The sequence below is a fragment of the Ranitomeya imitator genome, chromosome 4 (genome assembly GCF_032444005.1).
Source record: "Ranitomeya imitator isolate aRanImi1 chromosome 4, aRanImi1.pri, whole genome shotgun sequence".
In the NCBI taxonomy this organism is placed as follows: Eukaryota; Metazoa; Chordata; class Amphibia; order Anura; family Dendrobatidae; genus Ranitomeya; species Ranitomeya imitator.
In genome coordinates, this window is record NC_091285.1 from 326,762,022 (window position 1) to 326,787,599 (window position 25,578).

Consider the following 25,578-nt stretch of genomic DNA (forward strand, 5'->3'; position numbering starts at 1 on the left):
ATCCTACCACAAAAGGCTCGCCAAAACCTTGAAACAAACTGGGAACCTCTGTCAGAAACAATATTCTCAGGAATGCCATGCAACCGAACCACATGCTGAAAGAACAAAGGTACCAAATCAGAGGAGGAAGGCAATTTAGCCAAGGGCACCAGATGGACCATTTTAGAAAAGCGATCACAGACCACCCAAATGACTGACATCTTTTAAAAAACGGGAAGGTCAGAAATGAAATCCATCGAAATATGTGTCCAAGGCCTCTTTGGGACCGGCAAAGGCAAAAGCAACCCACTGGCACGAGAACAGCAGGGCTTAGCCCTAGCACAAATCCCACAGGACTGCACAAAAGTACGTACATCCCGTGACAGAGATGGCCACCAGAAGGATCTAGCCACTAACTCTCTGGTACCAAAGATTCCAGGATGACCAGCCAACACCGAACAATGAAGTTCAGAGATAAGTTTATTAGTCCACCTATCAGGGACGAACAGTTTCTCTGCTGGACAACGATCAGGTTTATTCGCCTGAAATTTTTGCAGCACCCGCCGCAAATCAGGGGAGATGGCAGACACAATGACTCCTTCCTTGAGGATACCCGCTGGCTCAGATAAACCCGGAGAGTCGGGCACAAAACTCCTAGACAGAGCATCCGCCTTCACATTTTTAGAGCTCGGAAGGTACGAAATCACAAAGTCGAAGCGGGCAAAAAATAACGACCAACGGGCCTGTCTAGGATTCAAGCGCTTGGCAGACTCGAGATAAGTCAAGTTCTTATGATCAGTCAATACCACCACGCGATGCTTAGCTCCTTCAAGCCAATGACGCCATTCCTCGAATGCCCACTTCATGGCCAGCAACTCTCGATTGCCCACATCATAATTACGCTCAGCGGGCGAAAACTTCCTGGAAAAGAAAGCACATGGTTTCATCACTGAGCAATCAGAACCTCTCTGTGACAAAACCGCCCCTGCTCCAATCTCAGAAGCATCAACCTCGACCTGGAACGGAAGAGAAACATCTGGCTGACACAACACAGGGGCAGAACAAAAACGATGCTTCAACTCCTGAAAAGCTTCCACAGCAGCAGAAGACCAATTAACCAAATCAGCACCCTTCTTGGTCAAATCGGTCAATGGTTTGGCAATGCTAGAAAAATTACAGATGACGCGACGATAAAAATTAGCAAAGCCCAGAAACTTTTGCAGACTTTTCAGAGATGTCGGCTGAATCCAATCCTGGATGGCTTGGACCTTAACTGGATCCATCTCGATAGTAGAAGGGGTAAAGATGAACCCCAAAAATGAAACTTTCTGCACACCGAAGAGACACTTTGATCCCTTCACAAACAAAGAGTTAGCACGCAGGACCTGAAAAACCATTCTGACCTGCTTCACATGAGACTCCCAATCATCTGAGAAGATCAAAATGTCATCCAAGTAAACAATCAGGAATTTATCCAGATACTCACGGAAGATGTCATGCATAAAAGACTGAAACACAGATGGAGCATTGGCAAGTCCGAACGGCATCACTAGATACTCATAATGACCCTCGGTCGTATTGAATGCAGTTTTCCATTCATCTCCTTGCCTGATTCTCACCAGATTATACGCACCACGAAGATCTATCTTAGTGAACCAACTAGCCCCCTTAATCCGAGCAAACAAGTCAGATAACAATGGCAAGGGATACTGAAATTTAACAGTGATCTTATTAAGAAGGCGGTAATCAATACACGGTCTCAGCGAACCATCCTTCTTGGCTACAAAGAAGAACCCTGCTCCCAGTGGTGATGACGATGGGCGAATATGTCCCTTCTCCAGGGATTCCTTCACATAACTGCGCATAGCGGCGTGTTCGGGCACCGATAAATTAAATAATCGACCTTTAGGGAATTTACTACCAGGAATCAAATTGATAGCACAATCACAATCCCTATGCGGAGGTAGAGCATCGGACTTGGGCTCTTCAAATACATCCTGATAATCAGACAAGAACTCTGGGACCTCAGAAGGGGTGGATGACGAAATCGACAAAAATGGAACATCACCATGTACCCCCTGACAACCCCAGCTGGATACCGACATGGAATTCCAATCCAATACTGGATTATGGGTTTGTAGCCATGGCAACCCCAACACGACCACATCATGCAGATTATGCAACACCAGAAAGCGAATAACTTCCTGATGTGCAGGAGCCATGCACATGGTCAGCTGGGCCCAGTATTGAGGTTTATTCTTGGCCAAAGGTGTAGCATCAATTCCTCTCAATGGAATAGGACACCGCAAAGGCTCCAAGAAAAACCCACAACGTTTAGCATAATCCAAATCCATCAGATTCAGGGCAGCGCCCGAATCCACAAACGCCATGACAGAAAACGACGACAAAGAGCATATCAAGGTAATGGACAGAAGGAATTTGGACTGTACAGTACCAATGACGGCAGACCTAGCGGACCGCTTAGTGCGCTTAGGACAATCAGAAATAGCATGAGTGGAATCACCACAGTAGAAACACAGACCATTCAGACGTCTGTATTCCTGCTGTTCCACTCTAGTCATAGTCCTATCGCACTGCATAGGCTCAGGTTTAACCTCAGGCAGTACCGCCAAATGGTGCACAGATTTACGCTCGCGCAAGCGTCGACCGATCTGAATGGCCAAAGACAAAGACTCATTCAAACCAGCAGGCATAGGAAATCCCACCATGACATCCTTAAGAGCCTCAGAGAGACCCTTTCTGAACAAAGCTGCCAGCGCAGATTCATTCCACTGAGTGAGTACTGACCATTTCCTAAATTTCTGACAATATACTTCTATATCATCCTGACCCTGGCACAAAGCCAGCAAATTTTTCTCAGCCTGATCCACTGAATTAGGCTCATCGTACAGCAATCCGAGCGCCAGGAAAAACGCATCGACACTACTCAATGCAGGGTCTCCTGGCGCAAGAGAAAATGCCCAGTCTTGAGGGTCGCCGCGCAAAAAAGAAATAATAATCAAAACCTGTTGAATAGGATTACCAGAAGAATGAGGTTTCAAGGCCAGAAATAGCTTACAATTATTTTTGAAACTTAGAAACTTAGTTCTATCTCCAAAAAACAAATCAGGAATAGGAATTCTTGGTTCTAACATAGATTTCTGATCAATAGTATCTTGAATTTTTTGTACATTTATAACGAGATTATCCATTGAAGAGCACAGACCCTGAATATCCATGTCCACACCTGTGTCCAGAATCACCCAAATGTCTAGGGGGAAAAAAAAAAAAGTGAACACAGAGCAGAAAAAAAAAAAATGATGTCAGAACTTTTTCTTTCCCTCTATTGAGAATCATTAGTTAGGCTCCTTGTACTGTTATGTTTGCTAATGACAGGTGTTATGAAGGCAATCCAGAAACACAGTGTGCTTAGCGATCAGAGCGCACACAGTGATCTGACAAATACCCAAAAATACAAGAACGAGCTCTGAGACATGAAAACTCTGTAGACTGCACACCTGATCCTATCCTAAACACAACTAAAAGCGGCTGTGGATTGCGCCTAACAACTACCTAGGCAACTCGGCACAGCCTAAGAAACTAGCTAGCCTGAAGATAGAAAAATAGGCCTGACTTGCCCCAGAGAAATTCCCCAAAGGAAAAGGCAGCCCCCCACATATAATGACTGTGAGTAAGATGAAAAGACAAAACGTAGGGATGAAATAGATTCAGCAAAGTGGGGCCTGATATACTAGGACAGAGCGAGGACAGTAAAGCGAACTTTGCAGTCTACAAAAAACCCTAAAGCAAAACCACGCAAAGGGGGCAAAAAAACCCCACCGTGCCGAACTAACGGCACGGCGGTACACCCTTTGCGTCTCAGAGCTTCCAGCAAAACAAAAGACAAGCTGGACAGAAAAAAAGCAACAAAAAAGCAAAAGGCACTTAGCTATACAGAGCAGCAGGTCACAGGAACAATCAGGAGAAGCTCAGATCCAACACTGAAACATTGACAAGGAGCAAGGATAGCAGCATCAGGCGGAGTTAAGTAATGAAGCAGTTAACGAGCTCACCAGAACACCTGAGGGAGGAAGCTCAGAAGCTGCAGTACCACTTGTGACCACAGGAGTGAATTCAGCCACAGAATTCACAACAATGCACATATAAATATTTTTGGGAGTAAAATTATGCTGATAGATTCCATTTAACCATTTTTGGGATAATTTTAAAGCATTATTTTAAAATGGTATTTATATAATTGGTATAAATGAATAGAAAATAGAATATATATTTCAGTGAATATAATAATGAGAGAAACACAATATGAGAAAATAATATTGGATTAAAAACTTTATATTTAACATGTAATAAAAAAACAAAAGCCCCAAATTTTACAATATAATTTGCGTTGAATAAAGTTAAATAAAAGTAGCAAAGAGTTCAAAATCGGTAGCATGGTGAAAAAAATTAGACTTTAAAAGCTACCTATTTTATGTCAGGACTTGTCTGTTGGATGTGCTTGAGTGCAATTGTCATCAATCAGCATAGATCAGCAATCTATCTAGTAAAAGACCTAGTGGTAATCTATAGGTTAGTAACAAATCCACATAAAACCTTCAATAAAATTGACCCACCATGAGGTAGACAAATGTCTTCTAACAAAGGTATCTGTACAGAGAACCAAGAAGCCCAGGCAATTAAAATGACAAGTAGTTTTGTATGTGATAGGATGCAGCCATTTAAAAGTGTTCCTAGTCAGTTTCTAATAGGCCATTTATTATTGTACTACAAGACTGGATAATTTCTTAGAGTTGGTAATGTAACATATTCCTGCAACATGTTATTTTTCGCTATATGTAACATGCAAGAACTGATAAAAGTAGCCTGCTTACCAGTACATTTCTTTAAATGACTGTTCTTTTTGCCATGTGATCCCAGTTTGCAGTTAAAGTTCTCTTCCCAAAACTCTGCAAACCATACATTTCTTCGGTTATTGGATAACGACCGACTTCTAAAATATCTATCAAATCCTGTTTCACAAAAACAAAATATTAATTAATACACATAATGACCAATAAAATGTTCCATTTAAAGTGCTGCCATCTGTTCTACCATATAGGAAATAATGTGGTCAGAACTAGTGTTTCAGCTAATCAGGGTGGAAATTTCTTTCTTTCATGTTGCTATAATGTTATATATCAGATTGTAATTACCGTATATACTTGAGTATAAGCCGAGATTTTCAGCCCATTTTTTGGGGCTGAAAGTCCCCCTCTTGGCTTATATTCGAGTGATACCCATGGGTCGGCAGGGGAGGGGGACCGGGGTTTGTCTATTTATGCTCACCTGCTCCTGGTGCAGTCCCTGCGCATCTTTTCCCCGGCGCTGACAGCTTCTTCCTGTACCGAGCGGTCACATGGTACCGCTCATTACAGTAATGAATATGCGGCTCCACCTCCAATAGAGATGGAGCCGCATAGTTATTACTGTAATGAGCAGTAACGGTGACCACTCAGTACAGGAAGAAGCTGCCGGCGCCAGGGAACAGACTGCAGGGACCGCACCAGTAGCAGGTGAGTATAACGGGGAGGGGAGCACTGCGCTGCGCGATATTCACCTGCTCCTCGTTCCGGCACCGCTCCGTCTTCAGCAGTGAGGCTCAGGTCAGAGGGCGCGGTGACGTGGTTAGTGCGCGACCTCTGCCTGAAAGTCAGTGCAGGAGACGCTGAAGATGGAGCGGCGCCGGAATGGGAGTAGGTGAATATTGAAAGTGCCGGGGGCCTGAGGGAATGAGAGGTGAGTATGTGATTTTTTTATTTTTTTATTGCAGCAACAGCAAATGTGGCAAGTGTCTGTATGGAGCATCTATGGGGAAATGAAAAGGAATTCCAGCTCAACGAGGCAGTGAAAAGTAAAAACTTGGTACTTTATTCACTTCATATAGGAAGCAGAGGATAAAACATCAGCACAATGAAGATAGAAAACACACTATCTACGCGTTTCAGGTGACAAGGCACCCTTAGTCATGATATCATGACTAAGGGTGCCTTGTCACCTGAAACGCGTAGATAGTGTGTTTTCTATCTTCATTGTGCTGATGTTTTATCCTCTGCTTCCTATATGAAGTGAATAAAGTACCAAGTTTTTACTTTTCACTGCCTCGTTGAGCTGGAATTCCTTTTCATTTTCTGGTTCTCTCACGCCTTGACACAGCGTTTCCGTGCTCCGAGCCTCCTGGGATCATCACTATGGTGAGCTGGATTTCTCTTTTTGTTACTAAGCATCTATGGGGCCATAACATTTGTGCAGCATTATATGGGGCCACAACGTTTATTCAGCACTGTATGGGGCAAGTGTCTGTAAGGGGCCATAACATTTGTGCAGCACTATATGGGGCAAGTGTCTATATGGGGCCATAATCAACATTTGTGCAGCACTATATGGGGCAAATACCTTTATGGAGCATCTTATGGGGCCATAATCAATATTTGTGCAGCATTATATTGGGCAAATATGTCTATGGAGCATCTTATGGGGCCATTATTAACCTTTATGCAGAGTTATATGGAGCATATTTTAATATGGAGCATCTTATGGGGCCCATCATAAACCTTTTGGAGCATTATATGGGGTGTATTTTGTATGGAGCATCTTATGGGGCCCATCATGAACTGTATGTAGCATTATATGGGGCTCCTGATTCAATATGGATATTCAAAAACACTTAACCTACTGATGTCTCAATTAATTTTACTTTTACTGGTATCTATATTTACTTTTGACATTTACTGGTAGCTGCTGCATTTCCACCCTAGGCTTATACTCGAGTCATTAAGTTTTCCCAGTTTTTTGTGGCAAAATTAGGGGGGTCGGCTTATACTCGGGTTGGCTTATACTCGAGTATATATGATATTTAAGTATGTCACTGTTTTTCTCTTGGTTCATAGTTTTTAATACAAATGGATGCTCTAATATCTTAAATTTAAATAGTACCATGCTTTTAGAATAGAGAAACATCATTTAGCCACTGGTTTGATAATTCTAAACATTTTCAAGGTTAAATAATGAATCTTAAAAGGGTCATAAGGGTGCCTAACATTGATGAGCTTTCCTTAGAATAGGTGATTGATGTCAGAAAAGTTATGGTCTGAAAATCCCCTCTAATCAGCTGTTATTAACTCCTGCTGTGAGTACTACACATTAAACCTAGTTGTTAGTGATGAGCGGTTATACTCGTTGCTTGGGTTTTCCAGAGCACGCTCGGGTGGTCTTCGTGTATTTGTGACTGCTCAGAGATTTAGTTTTTGTTGATGCAGCTGCACAATTTACAGCTTCTACGCAGCCTGAGTACATGTGGGGGTTGCCTGGTTGCTAGGGAATCCCCACATGTAATCAAGCTGTCTATCAGCTGTAAATCATGCAGCTGCGTTAAGGAAAACTAAATCTCCGAGCAGTCACAAATACTCGGTGACCACCCGAGTGTGATCTGGAAAACCAGAGCAACGAGTATACTCGCTCATCACTACTAGTTGTGCTTTTCAGTTCTGTTGAACCATTCCAGGCCACTAACAGAGCTAATAATGTCTGATAAGTGTCTGACACCACTGATCTAGCATCGATCAAATATATTCAAGTGGAAATTATTTTCCTCGAATGTTCCAAACATCAGCATTTGCCAAAATGTGGATTTTTTTTGCAATTTGCCTCCATGTGGATTCAGCAAACGGGCGTCCACTAAGCCATAAAGAGCAATCAAAAAGTTAAAAAATACTAATAACCACCTTATCACTAACCTTTACTGACCGTCTGCTCTTTACCACTACACTTCCAGTTCTCAATGCATCTTCTTAACACCTACACAAGCACTGAATTTCTGGCCTTCTTTATGCTAAGCCAGGATTTTCAGCTGTAATGATGCCCGATTTTGCACATGTAAGGTCATGGCACATGCAAGATCAATAATCCTTGGCCTCATCTAAGAGCAAAGTACTGGCTTAGCGTGAAGAGGTAGGAAGTTTCAGTGCTAGCGTCAGCAATCAGATGATGGTAACGACAAAACTGGTGACAGTGAGGAGCAGAGGAGCCAGAGAGGTGACAAGTAAGCAGACTGCCGACTTGAACTCCGAGGCCAGACAACCCATTTAAGGAGTAAGCAAAGTTTTGATGCAATTTTTATATTGCTCATCCTTTGAATTGCAAGCAAATGTCTTGAGACTTTTTAAAGGGTCACTCAGAAACCCAGGTAACTAGCCCAGCTCAGCAGACAGGAGTGCACAGTGGTGTTGAATCCATACTCCATTCTATGCTGAGCCATGGGCTGTTCTGGGCTTTGCATTTCACTAAGGATGTTGAGTGATCTGCTTGCAATTAAGAGGACAAATAATATATAAAAATTGTATCAAACATTTATCTTCTTTGCTGATTCTTTATAGAAATCCATTTTATTTGCAGTGTGTAAATATGGTTGTTGCAACTGCATGAAGTTGTGCAAGCAGCATCCACATGAATGGATCAGACACCAACATTTCTATGGTTAAATATACAGAGTGTGTTATATAATAATATCACTGTCAACCATGTCCAAAGCCCTAAATGTGATACCATTACATTTGGTAATGTTATATCATATATTAAATGGTAGACAATAGCTGACACAAACAATGTTGAACTACGGGTGACAACGGTGTGCTAGAAACATTGACTCTTAGGACTTTTATCTGCATGCAAATATTTATATCGCCCTCTTTCACAAATTTACCCATGCTTCTATATAATAAGAAGCTAGGTAGTTTATTGAATGAATGACATGATGCTGTTTTTTTTGTCTGTATATAGTGAATCAAATGTATTGGATCAACTATTGATCATGTTGGGGGATGAGTAGCTTACTCCTGCTCAGGGGCCCACCAGGATTCCCCTGTACACCCATGGGCCACAGAGACAGGACACAAAAATAAATTAAATTTAAAAGTTTCCCCATTTGATTAAGAAATATTTTCATTTGAAATAATATATTTTCATAATTTCATGCACTAAAAAGTGAATATTTCTAAAAATCAAAATATTGTGTGTAATTAAATAGGTAGCTTACATCTGTTTAACCAGATTAAGTGAAAAATGTATGAATCGTGATTCCAGAAATATGTTGTGTGAAGAGGTAATAGCTATTATAAATTATAGCGGCACAGTCCTATTAAATGTAGTTTATTAAAGAAGCACTTCATCAAAATTTTTATCCTCTTAATATATTGCAATCATGCAGTACAATTAAACACAGAAAAAACATATGGAAAAAAACATAGAAATTTAAATAAATCCCTGTATTCCCCCATGAAAAAAGTAATTGGATATAGTAAAAGTGTACTCCTAAATGATATGAAGAAACAAAAAAATTGGAGTTCATGCACAAGTTATAAAAAATATGCAAAATGTTTTATTAAATGACATAACATTTACAATAAAATACCAATACTTGAAAAAAGGAACATATGACCCTAGTTGTAGCACTTAGGATCCAAGGCATATGATGAGTTAATAATTAACACCATGGTAATATAAAAAGGCATTATATTACAAAATGTAATCACACCAATAAAAAACCCTTTGAGCTTAATACGGTATGGTAATCATACTTCTATAAGAGTGCATAGTAAAGTGAACCAATTTATCTGGGAGAAATCTCCCTAAAGTGTCATAGTAACTAAATATATGCACTAGAAAGACCTTTTGTTTCCTTTAAAAGCTCAAGTGCTTACCCATGGTGCAAGCTATGAATGCCCTGGAGCCAAGCACACCCCCTTTGACACATGTTTTGCGTTTGCTATGTCACAAAAGGAATACACATGAGGTGCTCAAGACCGGCTTTCTATAGTGAGTCTCATCTCGTGATACCTCCAATCTGCGCCTGTGCGCCTCTGTCATCGCCGGAAGAAGATCCCCCAAATCCCGGCATTCACCAGGTGCATACGTCAAGGGGAAATCCCTAGATGACGTCATGGACATGCGCATCTGGGTAATTGAAGCCAGAGACCTGAGGCTCCCAGAGGCCGCAGAGCGCATGCGCTGGACAGAAAACACAGCGATGGAGTGCACAGAAGGAAAAAGAAGAGGATATTTATGTTGGGTAAGCTATCTAGATGAAGACAACTCCTATGAAGAACGTAGATTGCAACATTCATAAATATCAAAGGTTCTATAAATATTTATTATTAAGAAAGTGCATAAGAGCAATATTTGCATACAGAAAAACTATAAAATAAATTAAACATTTTTTATCAAAATAAAAACAATTTTTATATCGGATAAGTCATATAAAAGAAGACAAACCCAGAAATCATGATAGTATATAACACTGTGTACTTACAATTGCCAACTTTGCCCTTCTATACAGTTAATTCTTCTCTTTTCCATGAGGTTTCTGACATCACATGAATAAAAATTGACTAGCTGAATTCTTCTGAGCGCTGTGTAGAAATAGGAGGTACATTTTCTCTTCTTCATCTCCTGACCTAAGTGCTGCACTCCTCCCCATGCCAGTGATTTTTAGGGAGTTAGAAGTGAAGTTCTAATTATGACTTGTGCAGAGAAAATTGACCTCCTGTTTTTACATAGAGTTTAGAAGGATTCAGCTACTTATTTTTCAATCATATGATGTCATTGACCTAATGGAAATAATAATTAGATATGTAGAAGGGCAAAATGAGCAATTTTAAGCACCCACATTTGATGAGAGTGCTTCTTTAAGTATCCAATTTAAAGGTAATCTATTTTTCTATTTATTAGAAAAGGCAAATAATACCATCTATTGAGGCTCTCTTTGGCAGGATTGTAACAGCTCCATCTGCCATCTCCTCTTGCTGGTATACTGGTGCTATTTTAGATCCCCAGCTGTCCGAACCAATCCAAAGGAAGTGTCCGGTTTGATTGTATCTTTTAGCTGATTCAAGGATTCGTCTGCAGGTAAAAAAGAATAAAAAGGAAAATAGAAAGAAATGTCCATTGATTTCAGTCAAGACGCATTAACTAGATTCACTAAACATTCAGGGAGGAAACGATTAGTCAATCATTCTGTCAACTTGACTCTAACTTCAGACACAAATTTAGAAAAAAGCGATAGCACCTCTCTGTGTGTGCAGTTCATGTTAATTTGCTTTTTTCTAACCCTAATGCACCATACGTTGTCTATCATTCTCATTTCATTTATCTCGTTCAATCTTGTGTCTTAATCCACAGGACGCTATAGCGTTACAGAAAGACAGCGAGATGTCTCATGGGAACAGCTGAACAGCATTTGTCTAAATGCAATTGAAATTTGCTACACCTCCAGTCTCACAAGGGTACCCCTGACGCGTTAATGTAAAACTGATAAGAAAGAAATCGGTTTAAGCAATTCTCCAGCCACTGGAAATGATCAAACATGTCACAAACAATAGGAGGAAACCATCACCTTATGTCATCTTCATTTGCAAAAATGATTATTGCCCGCGCATTGGGGGTTTCCAGCAGGCGTTTAATGATTTTATCATATTCTCCAGGCTTGGGTTCTCGGGGGATTTTCAGTGATTGGGCAATGCAAACACCACCTGTAAAGACATAATACACTTCATCTCAGAAAAGCCACACTTTGAAGATTACTGATTAATGCTTCTTGTAAACTCCACTTGGTTTATATAAATAGATCTAACATAAATCCCCTTCAATTATCTCAACCTGTGTAAATATCACTTTTAATAGTCTATTGCACTCAAACACAGAATTTACTAGAATGTGTTATCTGTGTGGTTTGGTTTATAAAATGGCGAGCGAAAAGAAAATGAGTGCATTTAGTACATGTCTGCTTATATTTCATACACACTTATAATATGGGATTAAAGAGCGCAGTTAAAACTGGTTGTTACTGCAAAGCGTCAACAGGGTTATACTGTGATGTAATGATTTCTGAAAGCAGTATTTTGTGCAATTACATGCTAAATGACATCAAAGCAGGAAAAGCATTGACATTTACAGTAAGGAAATCTAGAGTACAGAAAATCTATTCGATAAAAAAATCGAATTGCACTTGGTCCAATGTTATTCAATGAGGCAGGGCAGATCTGGGTATGCTTTTTCATCTGTATTCAGTGTGAGAAACAAATCACAGCATGCTGAGATTTGACTACAAAATCGGAAGGGGGTGAGAAAAAATCTCATGCCATACAGACCATCAGTATGGCATCTGATTTTTACTGATACATTACAATTGTAGCATAGGAAACCATGAATGGTCCTGTAAAAGTAATAACTGCTGAGTAAATGTATTTCATATAGCCAGCATACGGATGACAAGTAAGAAAAAATCATCCCACTCTCATAGTTAAGAATGGGACTGATTTTTTTATACACAAGTAATGGAAGAGAGAGAAAGAAAGATATGAAAGATGGCATCAGCAGTGTCAAGCTCTGATAAATCAGTGCTATAGTGCAGCTGGCATTTGTCCTGGTAAATATGCGTTGGATTTTTTTCATTCTTAATGCACTATAAAGCAGCAGCAAGTCAGTATAATATTTGCTACAGAAAAAATAACCTCATATCAATGTCAGTCAGAAAATGTGTGCTTTCTACTCACAAGTTACTGGATGGAGTTTTTGCATTTTTTGCGCAATACTTTTTATAAGGCTGGAATAACACCAGCGTATGGCAGCCAATGCGAGGGCATTGGATGCGATATGCTAATGACCCTCAGCTCCAGCTCTGCTGCAACTAGTAGTCGAGTGTCATGCTATGGTGCCGTTATTCTCTCGCATGGGAGGATCGCAACACAGGTGTGGAGAAGATGAAGAAAGTAATTTCTCCATCTCCTCCATTACGTGTCTCGGTATATATCAAACTGCACTAGGGTGATATCCAAATGCAGTCCGATGTTTCACTTGCACCTATAGACTTGTATGGGTGTGAGTGAGCTGATTCTCGCTGGAAATAACAACATGTAGGAGAGTCGAGCTGCTCCACAGAAAAACATTGGGCAGTGATGTTATATGGTGGCGTGACGCTAGCCTAAAGTACAAAATTTATATTTTTTCTAAATACAAAAGAAAATTCTATAAAAATTCCTCACAAAATGAGTGCACCTCTATGCATCACAACAATGCAGCTCCTGTGTGGGTCTGGGCAAAAAATTCAAAAAATTTATGGGCTTTCATAACCACAGTTTTCTCACTCTCATTATGATTTCTTTGTGAAAATAAAATACATTTTTCGCTATCCCCCAGGTGTCTGATTTCCCTTGGTTGGTTATCAAAAATGGGTCCATTATCCCTACCTCCCTCCCTACCTCATCATTCATCCATCCCTCCATCATCCAGCCAACTATTATCCATTCCACATTTCTTTTTTAGGGAAATGACTTAAAATAACAGAGACAAAAGAATGAAACAAAAATAAATAAAATATAACCATAATACAGAGGTCAAAGTTGAAGAAGGGTGAAGGTGCAGGTCTTACTGTGAGCAGGTGATGATGTGATGGAGGAAGTGGCAACCTGTCCAAAAGAACATCCAGCAAAACTCGGTGTTAGAACATCCACTAGAATGCCTTCTGCCTTTGGCCCAGCTGCCACAGCATTCAGTTTCCCTTGTCAGCATAAATGTCTCTTCCCAAATTGTTAGATATGGAATACATATTTGTTAGCACTTCACATTGTCCGTTACTGGACAAAGACCATTGCTGGCTTATCCAGACTCCAGTGTATTTTTATTAAACTGTCCCTTACCTTAAATTTTCTAATTTTAGATAAAAAAAATGGAGGTGGGGTATTGCCCAGTTTCTGTGCATTTTAAGCATGTCTAAGAAACAGGGTTAATATGCTCCACAGACCTATTCAGGCAGCAGCCTTACACTTTTTGGAACATGATCATTGCCACGCTAAGGTCTTTACCTGAGCTCTGTAGCACTGCCTATCATTTGAGAAATACCCTCCACAGATCTCGTCACTCTCTGGGACATATCCTGTAATTACTTCGTTGTTGCTCAAAACCATGCAGTTTTCCAGAAGAAGTGTGTAGGCTTGTGTAGATTGGTCAATGGCACTCCTTTCTCTTTTTCTTGAGGAGGCTGCTTCCAAGTAAAAATAAAGCTTGTACATGTTCCTGACATGGGTTTCAAGCTTGACAGACTGACCACAATACAGCCCGTTGCTTGCATACGCTCCATTCAGAATTTAATTCAAATGATTTTTATGTCTGGTAGAATCCAATTTAGTGAGCATACAGCTCCCCAAACTCCTGTATTATATTCATATTACAGTGGCTTCATCTGCTATGACAGTGGCTCCATTGGGATCCGGTGGACAAAATGAACTGTGGAGCTCACAAAATTCAGGTTTCACGGCACCTGCTTGCCTTCTGAAAATGTCAAGCAAGGGTCCCATAATGACATGGCAGTGGACGTGGTGGTGGTGGGGGCGAAGCTTAAAATTCAAAGTGGCATGTTTTAGCTGGCATTGTAAAGTGATGAGGAATATACATTCCACTATCTAGGTAACAATTTGGAATGAAGGAGGAACCTCCCAAATATAGGAGTGAGAGCTCTCACAACTGTTAAAGCAAAAACTAAAGCCAAAACACTCTGTGTAAACATTTTTTGGATCCGTTATTTGGTTTATACATGGATATTAGAAATTATTCATGCCGATTTTCCCTAATCTGAATATTTCACTATTTGCTCATCACTACTGCATAGCTTTTATTTAATGAGGCAGTAAGGTTAGATTCACACTACACCTGTGTTCACTGTCAAATGCATACACTCAGCAGGTATGTGCCCAACAGTGTGCACAGTCATTAAGAATGCTAAGGCATTTATCCACCATAGAGACCCAGTGTAAAGAAATGCACACCACATTGAATACCCTTCCTTGCAGTTGCACTTTCTATAAAAAAGTACAATCTGCTGCACTTTTCTATACAGTTAGTCAAGTGGCATGCATTTGCATACTAGCGAGAAAGAGGTTAAATAAGCAAACTTTTGGCCTCTGTTTGTTGGTCGCCAATGGTGGCGTTATCGTGAACATTAGGAAAAGCTCCTGATGTATACTGTAGGCTCCTTAAAGTTCGTATGAAGCAGATTCCATAATTTTAAACTGGAAAAATAGTGCAGCCAATATATTTCACTGTAAAATAATGGATAATGTGACAGAAGTCAGATGGACCCCATTATGATAAATATATATCTTGTGCTTATTGTGTTCATCATGTTTTGGATACATCTCATACATTTTGTTTTTCAGTTGCTAAACTGGAACAGAAAAAAATATATTTCCAATGAAGATATTAACCTATTCATGTTGTAATGCTCTGGAGGCAGATTCTCATGCAGATCAGTGTGCTACCCATAGCCTGGAGCAGCTCATTCACATACTTGTATACTGTCAGAAAAATGTGGATTTCTCTGGAATAAGACATCAGATCGCAGATATCAGACATCATTTATACAGCTTCCTATGCCCTACATGCCCATAATGACAGCTTAGGAGGGCTGATCCACTGACAGTTTTCCTTTATTGACAAATTAGCATGTTGCCATTAAATACTGCTTTAATAAAAATGATGACGCAATTTTGTGCTAGGAAGATCAGAAAACAGATTGTTTGGCTTTTTAAGCTAATTTTCACATAGTAAAATTTTCCTAAACAAGGTCGGTATTTTTAGCACTGCCTAAGAAAGCTATGAAAGGTGTAGCTAACAGGTGGCTATACATCAGGTGCACATATCCCAAGCATTAGAAGACACGTGTCAGAGGGAAGGTTCCATAATTAGAGATAAACATAATCTTCCTTAAGCTAATGGTTTAAAATAATAATAATAATTCGAGAAAGTCCAAAATCACAATTTTGTTTTGTGACAGACATGTACAATGGCAACATGTGCTCCTGTTCCTACTGTATGCAAACAGTGCAAAAAATACATAAGTAGAAAAGCTCCAACAAGCAAATTACATGGCACCCGATAAAAAGAAAGACTGGTCTCATCCATACATTTACAGACAAGTATACATAAGATGTTTGCTTAGAGAAGCAAAGCAACTTTTAATGGCATAATTAAAACTTGATGAAAAGCATACATGTATCAAAGCTTTAACTAATCCCACATCCTTTTACTTAACCCCTTCATGACTAGGCAATTTTCCATTTTTTCATTTTCGCTTTTTCCTCCCCTTCTTTCAAGACTCATAATCTTTATATTTTTCTGTCCCCATAGCCATATTAGGGCTTGTGTTTTGTGGTACAAGTTGTACTTTTGAATGACACCATGTACTTTGTCATATGACGCACTGGAAGACAGAAAAAAAATCCAAGTGCATTGAAATTGCAAAAAAAGTGCAATTCCACAATTTTTTTTTTTATTTGCCATGTTCACCATGCAGTAAAACTGAACTGGCAATATTATTCTCCAGATCAGAATGATAATGCAAATACCAAACATGTATTTTTTTAATTAAGTAATGACAAAATTTATGAAAATTTGTAAAAAGAAAAAATATTGCTTTTGTAGCCCTTTTCGAAGACCTGTAACATTTTCAATGTTCAGTATATGGAGCTGTCTGAGGGTTTATTTTTTCTGCCCTGAGCTAATGTTTTTACTTATACTTTTGTGGGCTAGATATAATGTTTTGATCGGCATCTTGTTGTGGGGGGTCTAAAAACCATAATTCTGAAATTTCAATTATTTTTTTCATTACGCCATTTACCGACCAGATTAATTTATTTTATATTTTTATAGATTGTACTTTTTTGAACATGGCAAAATCAAATATGTGTAGTTTTTTTTATTATTATTGCTTTATTTTTAAAAGAGCAAAAGGAGGTTAATTTGAACTTTAGGATTTGTTCTATTTCTTTTTATATTTTTAAAAACATTTGTTTAACTTTTTACTCTATGTATTAGTCCCCTTAGCTGACTTGAAGCTGCAATTGTCTGATTGCCTGTACTGTACATAGCAATGCATCAGCATTGTAATGTGTAGTAAAAATCATGATCTCTTATATACGCCTACTAAACGCTAACTTTCACAGGAGCTTTTTAATTACTGGCAAGGGGTTCTAGCTTGGAAAAGCCTTAGAGAGGAAAGAATAATGACATGGTCTTCTTCCTCACCTAAACCCGAAGGTAAGGAAAGTGAGATTAAGAAAGTGACAGACGCTATGGACTGAAGGCTTATGACTGTTATTGAAAAGAACAAAGGCAATATTGGTCACATTTTTTTCTTTTCGAAATGTCAGAAATTTTTGTATATTTTAAGTTGTTTTATTATTATTCTCACTTTACCAGATGTATATAAATAATTGACATGGGAACATTTCTGTTTTTCATTTAGTGACATAATAATTCTGCACATTAATAATTGTCTAATAGTTATACACACATAGATATTCTAAGAAAGACAAAATCTCACTTTTCTTTAAATCTTCAGGTTTCTGGTTTATTTACCATTTAGATTGACTGACAGCACTGTAGTTGTTCAAGGAAAGAGTTAATCATCAAAAATTCTGATTGACTAATAATTCTGCACATGGTATATACCACGTCATTCAGAAAGACATGGTGGACATTATCATCCCTAGTATCTCCAGTATTACATATGCTATCAGAATATTCAATTGGAGCTCATCTTCCTACATATGACGTGATGGTGAGAAGCTGCCTTCTGCACATGCTTACTGCTCATGCACCTGTCCTTGCATTCGAAGGCCTTTTTCACAAGTCCATTCTTTATGTCCATATGTCTTCCACAAACATGGACACACTTACATCCATTAAATTCAATAGTGGTGAGTACATCAGGTTTTTCACATGTCTTTTTTTCTGGCACCACGGAGGAAATGTGTGCCACTCGCGTACACATTGATGACACACGGATGACATCCATGTGACATCTGTCTGACATGTACCAGAATTAAATTCTCCAGTGACTTGGGAAACCAGTAAATTTAGTGCTTTTACCGGCTGCCAGTTGCTGACTTCACCTGTCATCATCTTCACCTGGTCTCCCTGAGATCAGCGAGGCCAGGTAACGCTGAAGACAGTTGTAGCCAGCACCACTGTCTGGGAAAAGTTCACATTAAATAAATAACTGAAAAAAATGACTTGGGGTCCCTCTTATTTTTAATAACCAGCTGAATGAAAGCAGACAGCTGGTGCTGGTGTTATGATTCTGGTAAGGGGCCTATTGGCCCATCCATAAAGGTTCCCAGCCTATTAATAACAATTCACAGCTCTCTGCGTAGCCTTCACTGGTTATTGAAAAAGGGGACCCAGGAAAAAATGATGTGGTGTCCCCTCTATTTTTAATAACCAGCAAAGGCTTAAACATATAGATGTGTGCTGATCTTAATAAGCTAGGAAGGGGCCATGGATATTGACCTTCTCCCAGACTAATAACACCAGCACTCAGCTGCCCCAGAAATGGTGCATACATTAGATGCATCAATTCTGGCAATTAGAATCATCTTTTCTGACTGCCCTGGTGCATTAGCAATTGGGGTAATGATTTTGGGATTCATGTCAGATGGGCAATGTCCACTGACATTAAGCTCGGGGGTTAGTAATGGAGAGGCATCTATCAGACACCCTCATTACTAACCCCGTAGTCAAAAGTAATAAACACACTCAAAGAAAAGTTATTTAATCGCAAAAATCACTCCTTTACAATTAACCTCATTTACCTATTTATTACCATTAAAGTAAAAGTAATCCTTACTAGTCCGCAGTAAATCCAAAATAATGAGGCCACATGACTATTCTCAATTCTGCTACATCCAGATTCTGTGGTGAGTGGTGACATCAGTAATGTGACTGTTCACCACGGCAACCGGAACACCCTGAAAGAGTAGCACGAGATCCCGGCTGCAGGGATGAATGGTGATGTAATTATGGTCAGGTGGCGGTTCTCATGGTAAGCGCTGTGAGAACCAGCCTATGAACTGCGGTAACATTGATCAGACTGAGATCCATGGATATCTGCATGAGACTGAAGAAAACATATTTACATACTCACCATAATGTGGAATCCAAAACGTCTATGAAGCTGTAGCATAAAAGTCTGTGTCATATTTGACACCAGCATTTCTTCGGACTATTGGATAATAAGTCTAATGCAAATGGATCAAAAAGATGCTATGTGGTTAGACGAGAATGCAAAAAAACATATTACTTGGATGGTCCATTAGATAAAGAATGGAAAATTCAAGTCTCATCTTTATTTAGAATTTCTCTTAAAATAATTTATTTTTGTAAATTTTACTAATAAATCGTTTCTGTCATGTTTCTGAGTCTTGGCCCTAATTATTGTATTTCCCATTTTAGTAGAATTCATAGAGAAGTAATATTTATTTGTGCATGTCTGTTGATTATTTCTCACTGCTATATGTTGGTTAGACAGTCTGTCATATTTGAGACAATACAAAAGTTGAAAATCTAGAGAAATGTATTGAAATCAGAGCTCCTGGAGGAGATGGCAATGCTCTGTGTGCTTCAGAACGCACACACGCATACGTCTTCAGTTTGATGAGAATTCCGGGTGGAATATATTTATTGACTTAACATCTGCTGGTTTGCTAGAAAAATACATACTCCTACGAAACAAAAATGAACTTCATCAAAATGAATAAACTGAGTATGTTGACGATGCTTGCTCATATAACATGCAAATGAACACATATTTACATTATTCTAGCTTCTAATTAGACAGTAATAGTAAATAAAAACTAACAGAGAGTAGAAAAGAAATCTGCTCATAGATCTGCAGAGGAAAACAGCAGAGGAGTTTAACTAGAACTATTGACATCAGTGTTCAAACCACAAAATTATTGACCAGATTTTAGAAACACAAAAGTTTATATCCAGAGAGATCAGACACAGCTTTCAAAGTGCATAAAATAGCTTAGAAGTTGTGTAACCTTTGGTGGTTACATGCTACGCTGCAAATATTGCCTCTGGGTATTATATTCCTCTAAAGCTTTAACAGTGCTGCTGTTATGCTTCCTACCAAATGTGAAGCTAGAAAATACTGCAAGAAATCAGTCAGGGCAATTCATTAGCAGTAATATTTTTTTCACACTCTGCATGTGTGTATAATTGCGACCTGTAGCCAGTGTCAGTGGTGGTGGTGCGCTCACATTCTTCTCTGAGGTTGAGATTACCTCGTCCATTACAATTGCCTTTTTCTTTCACCATACAACACTGTAATTAAATTCTGACCATCTTTTCAATTCTATTTATTTAGTAAGCCCTTATTAAAAAAAAATGGAAGAAATTCTAGCTAGGTAGGTACACGTAAAGAAAGCAGAAAAAGCAAAATATGGCAGCAGCCCACTGTATAGTTTTGGTGTGTATGGTTGTCAAATTGGACTTGTAAAACAGCTGAGCCAGAGCACACATACACAGTTAAATATCTACATTAACACAAAAAAAGTTTCTATTTCATTAACAAAATTCAACACCCTTTCCAAGAACTATGCAGTAAAGAATGCTAGGTAGCTAAGCATCCGATAAGCCAGCATCTGCCACAGGGCACTGCACTGTTAAGTGTACAGATGCGGAAAAAGATATTATATTGCCTTGCTGCTGCTTTTTAGTGCATGACAAATGAAGAAAATGTGTAATTTAAATGTAAATGGGCACATGCCAGCTACACCATATCAATAATCAATCTAAGGCCGCTTTCAGATGTCAGCGTGTCCAGTACGTGTGTTGACAGTTTTCAATTCAACATGTAGACCCATTTGAGAGGATGGGTCTGTGCTCATGTCAGTGTGTTTCCATGGACTGTGTGTCCATGGGCAAAACAGGCTGAAATGTCCATTTTTTACCAGCAGCACTGGCCGCAAAACACATGCAAACAGATGGCACACAGGGATGTCACCTGTGTGACGCGCATTGGCACCTGGGAAGCAGCGGGACAGTTAGCTCTTATCATTCCCCCCTGCTCTGCTGGCGATGCAGCGTGAGCAGGGGAGAATGATGAGAGTTATATTCATTTGATGACAGTGACAGCAGTTGGTGACTGATGGGACTATTTTTCCCATCAGCCGACACCTGATGCCACGAATACCAGTGAGGCAGGCGGTGGCTGATGGTAGTATTCATCACCCACCACCTGCGCTATAAATAAATAAATAAAAATCTGGTGTGGGTTCCCCTGTATATTATATATTATATACAGCATGTGGGCTGCAACACTATAAACTGATAGCTGGGGGCTGCAACCCTCAGCTGGCAGTGATAGCAAGGCTGGTTATCAAGAATAGAAGGGTCTCCATGCTGTTATTTTAATTATTTGGATAAATAATGAAAAAAAACGGTGTGGGGTCACTCTCATTTTTAACAACCAGCTAAGCAGAAGCTGACAGCTGGGTGCTGGTATTCCCAGGCAGGTAAGGGGCCATGGATATTGACCCTACAGCCCAAAAATAGCAGCTGCCAGGTGACATCTACTAGATGCACCAATTCTGGCACTTTGACCAGCTCTTCACATTTGCCCTGTGGCAGTGGCAAGTGGGGTTCATATTTGTGAGGTTGACGTCACCTTTATATTGTCCGGTGACATCAAGACTTTTGGACTTTTGGACTGCTTTCTGGACTTTTTTGACTCCTAGTCGCTTATAGGTCTCATATATACACTGCTCAAAAAAATAAAGGGTGCACTAAAATCCTACATCCTAGATATCACTGAATGAAATATTCCAGTTGTAAATCTTTATTCATTACATAGTGGAATGTGTTGAGAACAATAAAACCTAAAAATGATCAACGCAAATCACAAATAATATCCCAGAGGTCTGGAGTTGGAATGATGCTCAAAATCAAAGGGGAAAATGAAATTACAGGCTGATCCAATGGAAATGCCTCAAGACAAGGAAATGATGCTAAGTAGTGTGTGTGGCCTCCACATGCCTGTATGACCTCCCTACAATGTCTGGGCATGCTCCTGATGAGGTGGTGGATGGTCTCCTGAGGGATCTCCTCCCAGACCTAAAGCATCCACCAACTCCTGGACAGTCAGTGGTGCAATGTGATGTTGTTGGATGGTGCGAGACATGATGTCCCAGATGTGTTCAATCGATTCAGGTCTGGGGAACGGGCGGGCCAGTCCATAGCTTCAATGCCTTCATCTTGCAGAAACTGCTGACACACTCCATCCACATGAGGTCTGGCATTGTCCTGCATTAGGAGGAACCTTGGGCCAAGAGCACCAGCATATGGTCTCACAAGGGGTCTGAGGTTCTCATCTCGGTACCTAATGGCAGTCAGCCTACCTCTGGCGAGCAAATGGAGGGCTGTGCGGCCCTCCAAAGAAATGCCACCCCACATCATTGCTGACCCACTGCCAAACCGGTCATGCTGAAGGAAGTTGCAGGCAGCAGGTCGCTCTCCACGGCGCCTCCAGACTCTGTCACATCTGTCACATGTGCTCAGTGTGTACCTGCTTCCATCTTTGAAGAGCAGACGGTGCCAGTGGTGAATTTGCCAATCCTGGTGTTCTGTTGCAAATGCCAAGCGTCCGGCATCTGTGGACCATCCTCATGGAGTCGGTTTCTAACCGTTTGTGTGGATACATGCACATTTGTGGCCTGCAGGAGGTCATTTTGCAGGGCTCTGGCAGTGCTGCTCCTGTTCCTCCTTGCACAAATGCTGAGGTAGCAGTCCTGCTGCTGGGTTGTTGCCCTCAAATGGCCCCCTCCACATCTCCAAGTGTACTGGCCTGTCTCCTGGTAGCTCCTCCAGCCTCTGGACACTATGCTGACAGACACAGCAAACCTTCTTGCAACAGCTCGCATTAATATGCCATCCTGGATGAGCTCCATTACCTGAGCCACTTGTGTGGGTTGTAGAGTCCGTCTCATGCTACCATGAGTGTGAAAGCACAACCAACATTCAAAAGTGACAAAACATCAGCCAGAAAGCATTGGTACTGAGATGTGGTTTGTGGTCCCCACCTACAGAACCACTCCTTTATTGAGTGTGTCTTGATAATTGCCAATAATTTCCATCTGTTGTCAATTCCATTTGCACAACAGCATGTGAAATTGATTGTCAAATAGTGTTGCTTCCTAAGTGGACAGTTTGATTTCACAGAAGTTAGATTTACTTGGAGTTATATACTGTTGTTTAAGTGTTCCCTTTATTTTTTGAGCAGTGTATATATTTGTATACTGCTCAAAAAAAATAAAGGGAACACATAAACAACACAATATAACTCCAAGTCAATCAGGCTTTTGTGAAATCAACCTGTCCAGTTATGAAGCAACACCGATAATTTGGTACACTTCCTAAATAAGTAGATTCACCCAAAGTAAAAGGAAGTGCAAGACCCAAAGTAAAAGAAAAGTATTTTATTAACAAGTAGATAAAACAGAGATCATAGGTATAAAATAAGGGGATTCAAACAGGGCAGAGTGAGCTCCAAGCAACCCACACCATAATTGGTAATATTAACAACCACATACAGACAGATAAACAACAATGTGCAACAAAATAAATCTAAGTATTATGTGAAATTAGCATATATTGAACACACGTGCAACAGCAGGCTCAGGATAAATTGAGTAAAGAGATTTAAAAAAAGTACTGATGTGGTACATATCTTATGAGGGCTATAAGTGGATTATGCTGAAGTTCAAGGGCATAGCTCATAAGCAAATCAAAATATATCATAGCCTTTGGAATGCCAACATATATTAAACACACGTGCAGCAGCAGGCTCTGGATTCAGTAGAAAGAAGAAATTTCAAAAAATATATACCAGTGTAGTACATACAAGGTCTGCAGGAATAAATCCTATTAAGGCTAAAGGTATATTGTGATAAAGTGCAAGTGCATAGTATATCACAGCCTGTGGAATGCCAGAGTTCATGATGGAGAGGTAGTTACCCCGTACTTTCAGTTGATAGGGAAATCAGGGGCCACCTTAATGTATTCTCATAATTCATTCATATGTCCAGGCAGGCCTGACTTTGCTAAGTCATGTTGTTGACTATTAGGAACTGCTGAGATAGGTAACACCTAACCTAGAAAGGAGACTTAGGACATTAGCCCCTACGTGTCTCAACTCAAGTCACCTTTTGGTATCAATCACCTGATTAATTAAGAATGATCTCATATGTAATAAACAGTTGATTTGCGCACGAACATGATGTATACGCCTACTCTAAAAGTGTATATAACTGAAGGTCCGTTCCTGTAATAAAACGCAGCTGATACAGATACCACATCTGATCTCTGTCCGTCATTTCTCTGGAGAAATTCACACATTTGGCAGCCATCCAATATCCCTGAAGGTCTGACTTGCAGACCACCCTAACATTTTGGCGTCCCTAAGGGTGGGCGGCCACAACAGCAGATCACCAATATCTGATGCCCGGCACATCGCAGACCTGAGACCAAGGACACACAGACAATCCGCGGAAAAAGGTAAGAACCATTAGATTCTTACAAACTCTCTCTGTGTCTCCCTTTCTCTCATAATCTGCAGCCGAGCATGAAGGTATGTTCTAGTCAGATCTGTTTACAAGGCCGTCCATATTGTTTGGCAAAGAACCGTAGAATATCCATGTGATACTTTAAAGGCATATTGGATTGGTTAATTTTATGTGCTGCTATCCCTGTTAAATGTCTTGTTCTATGTCTAGCACATGACTGAAGAGTGAATGAGTGTGTGAATTCACCCATGAGGAGACGTCCTCTTGGGCGGGTGAAAGAGATACGGTCTAACACGCCGGTTGAATCGGGATAGGGCCTCTGCAGTTCCCTACGGCGACCCTTAAGGGGCACCCTGGGTCAGAGGTCAGTCAGTCCGTCTGTGTTTGTCCTGCCTTGTATGTACGCACAAGCTGCCCCTCTTTAGGAGGAGAACTCTGACCATATCAAATCTGCCTGCGCTAGTTAGTTCTGTTCTCTGGTTAGCATATAACATTTCTGTGTATGCCGCAGTTAGTCTGCGATAGGAGCCCTTTAGGAGGCCTCAGTGGGATTAGTGAGTGACGCTGCGGCGGTCACAAGGGCCAAATCACTAATCATTGTCCCCCGCACGCCTATTGGCTGAGTATTTAGCATAGGTACGGAGCAGCAGAGAGGAGAAGGGACTTAGAGGTTAGCACACCCCAGCACTGATACGTGAGTGCGGGGTTACTAAGTTGTTACGAGGAAGAGGCTGTGAGAAGTGGGCACAATAAGGGACTACACAGTGAAATATCAATCAGGAATAACCAGAGAACACAGGGACAGGAGTGGCAGATAACAGAGAAACAGTAGAAGACGCTGAGGTGATATCAGGCAGCAAGGAGAAGCAGGTCATAGTATACAGATAAGGACAGGCAGTGAGAATCAGGTAGCTGCAGAAAGGAGATTAGCGTCGTCCAAGTGGAATAACTGTGTGAAAAAGAGAGTGGTTGATATATGAGATTCCCTGTTTGATCTCTGCAAGACGTGTGTATGAGAAATGAGGATTTAAGCATAAAAATCCTGCCTGCATAAGGGAATCCAATTAGGTATGGTCCTTGGCCGATTGGTGCCAGGACAAAAACTGAGGAACGCTAATAGTGAAACACATAGTCACATGTGTATGAG

The 25,578-nt window shown here is 40.2% G+C and overlaps 1 protein-coding gene across 3 annotated transcripts in view; it reads right to left on the reverse strand.

Annotated features, from left to right (window-relative positions):
* Positions 1 to 25,578, reverse strand: part of GRM8 (glutamate metabotropic receptor 8) — a 2,054,171-nt gene that overhangs the window by 842,711 nt on the left and 1,185,882 nt on the right. For all 3 annotated transcript variants that reach the window (XM_069764916.1, XM_069764915.1, XM_069764917.1), the window contains 3 exons: positions 11,426 to 11,561; positions 10,778 to 10,932; positions 4,872 to 5,009 (listed from right to left, as the gene is read on the reverse strand). In XM_069764916.1, the coding sequence (XP_069621017.1) occupies positions 4,872 to 5,009; positions 10,778 to 10,932; positions 11,426 to 11,561 (429 nt within the window). The remainder of the gene's footprint in view (positions 1 to 4,871; positions 5,010 to 10,777; positions 10,933 to 11,425; positions 11,562 to 25,578) is intronic.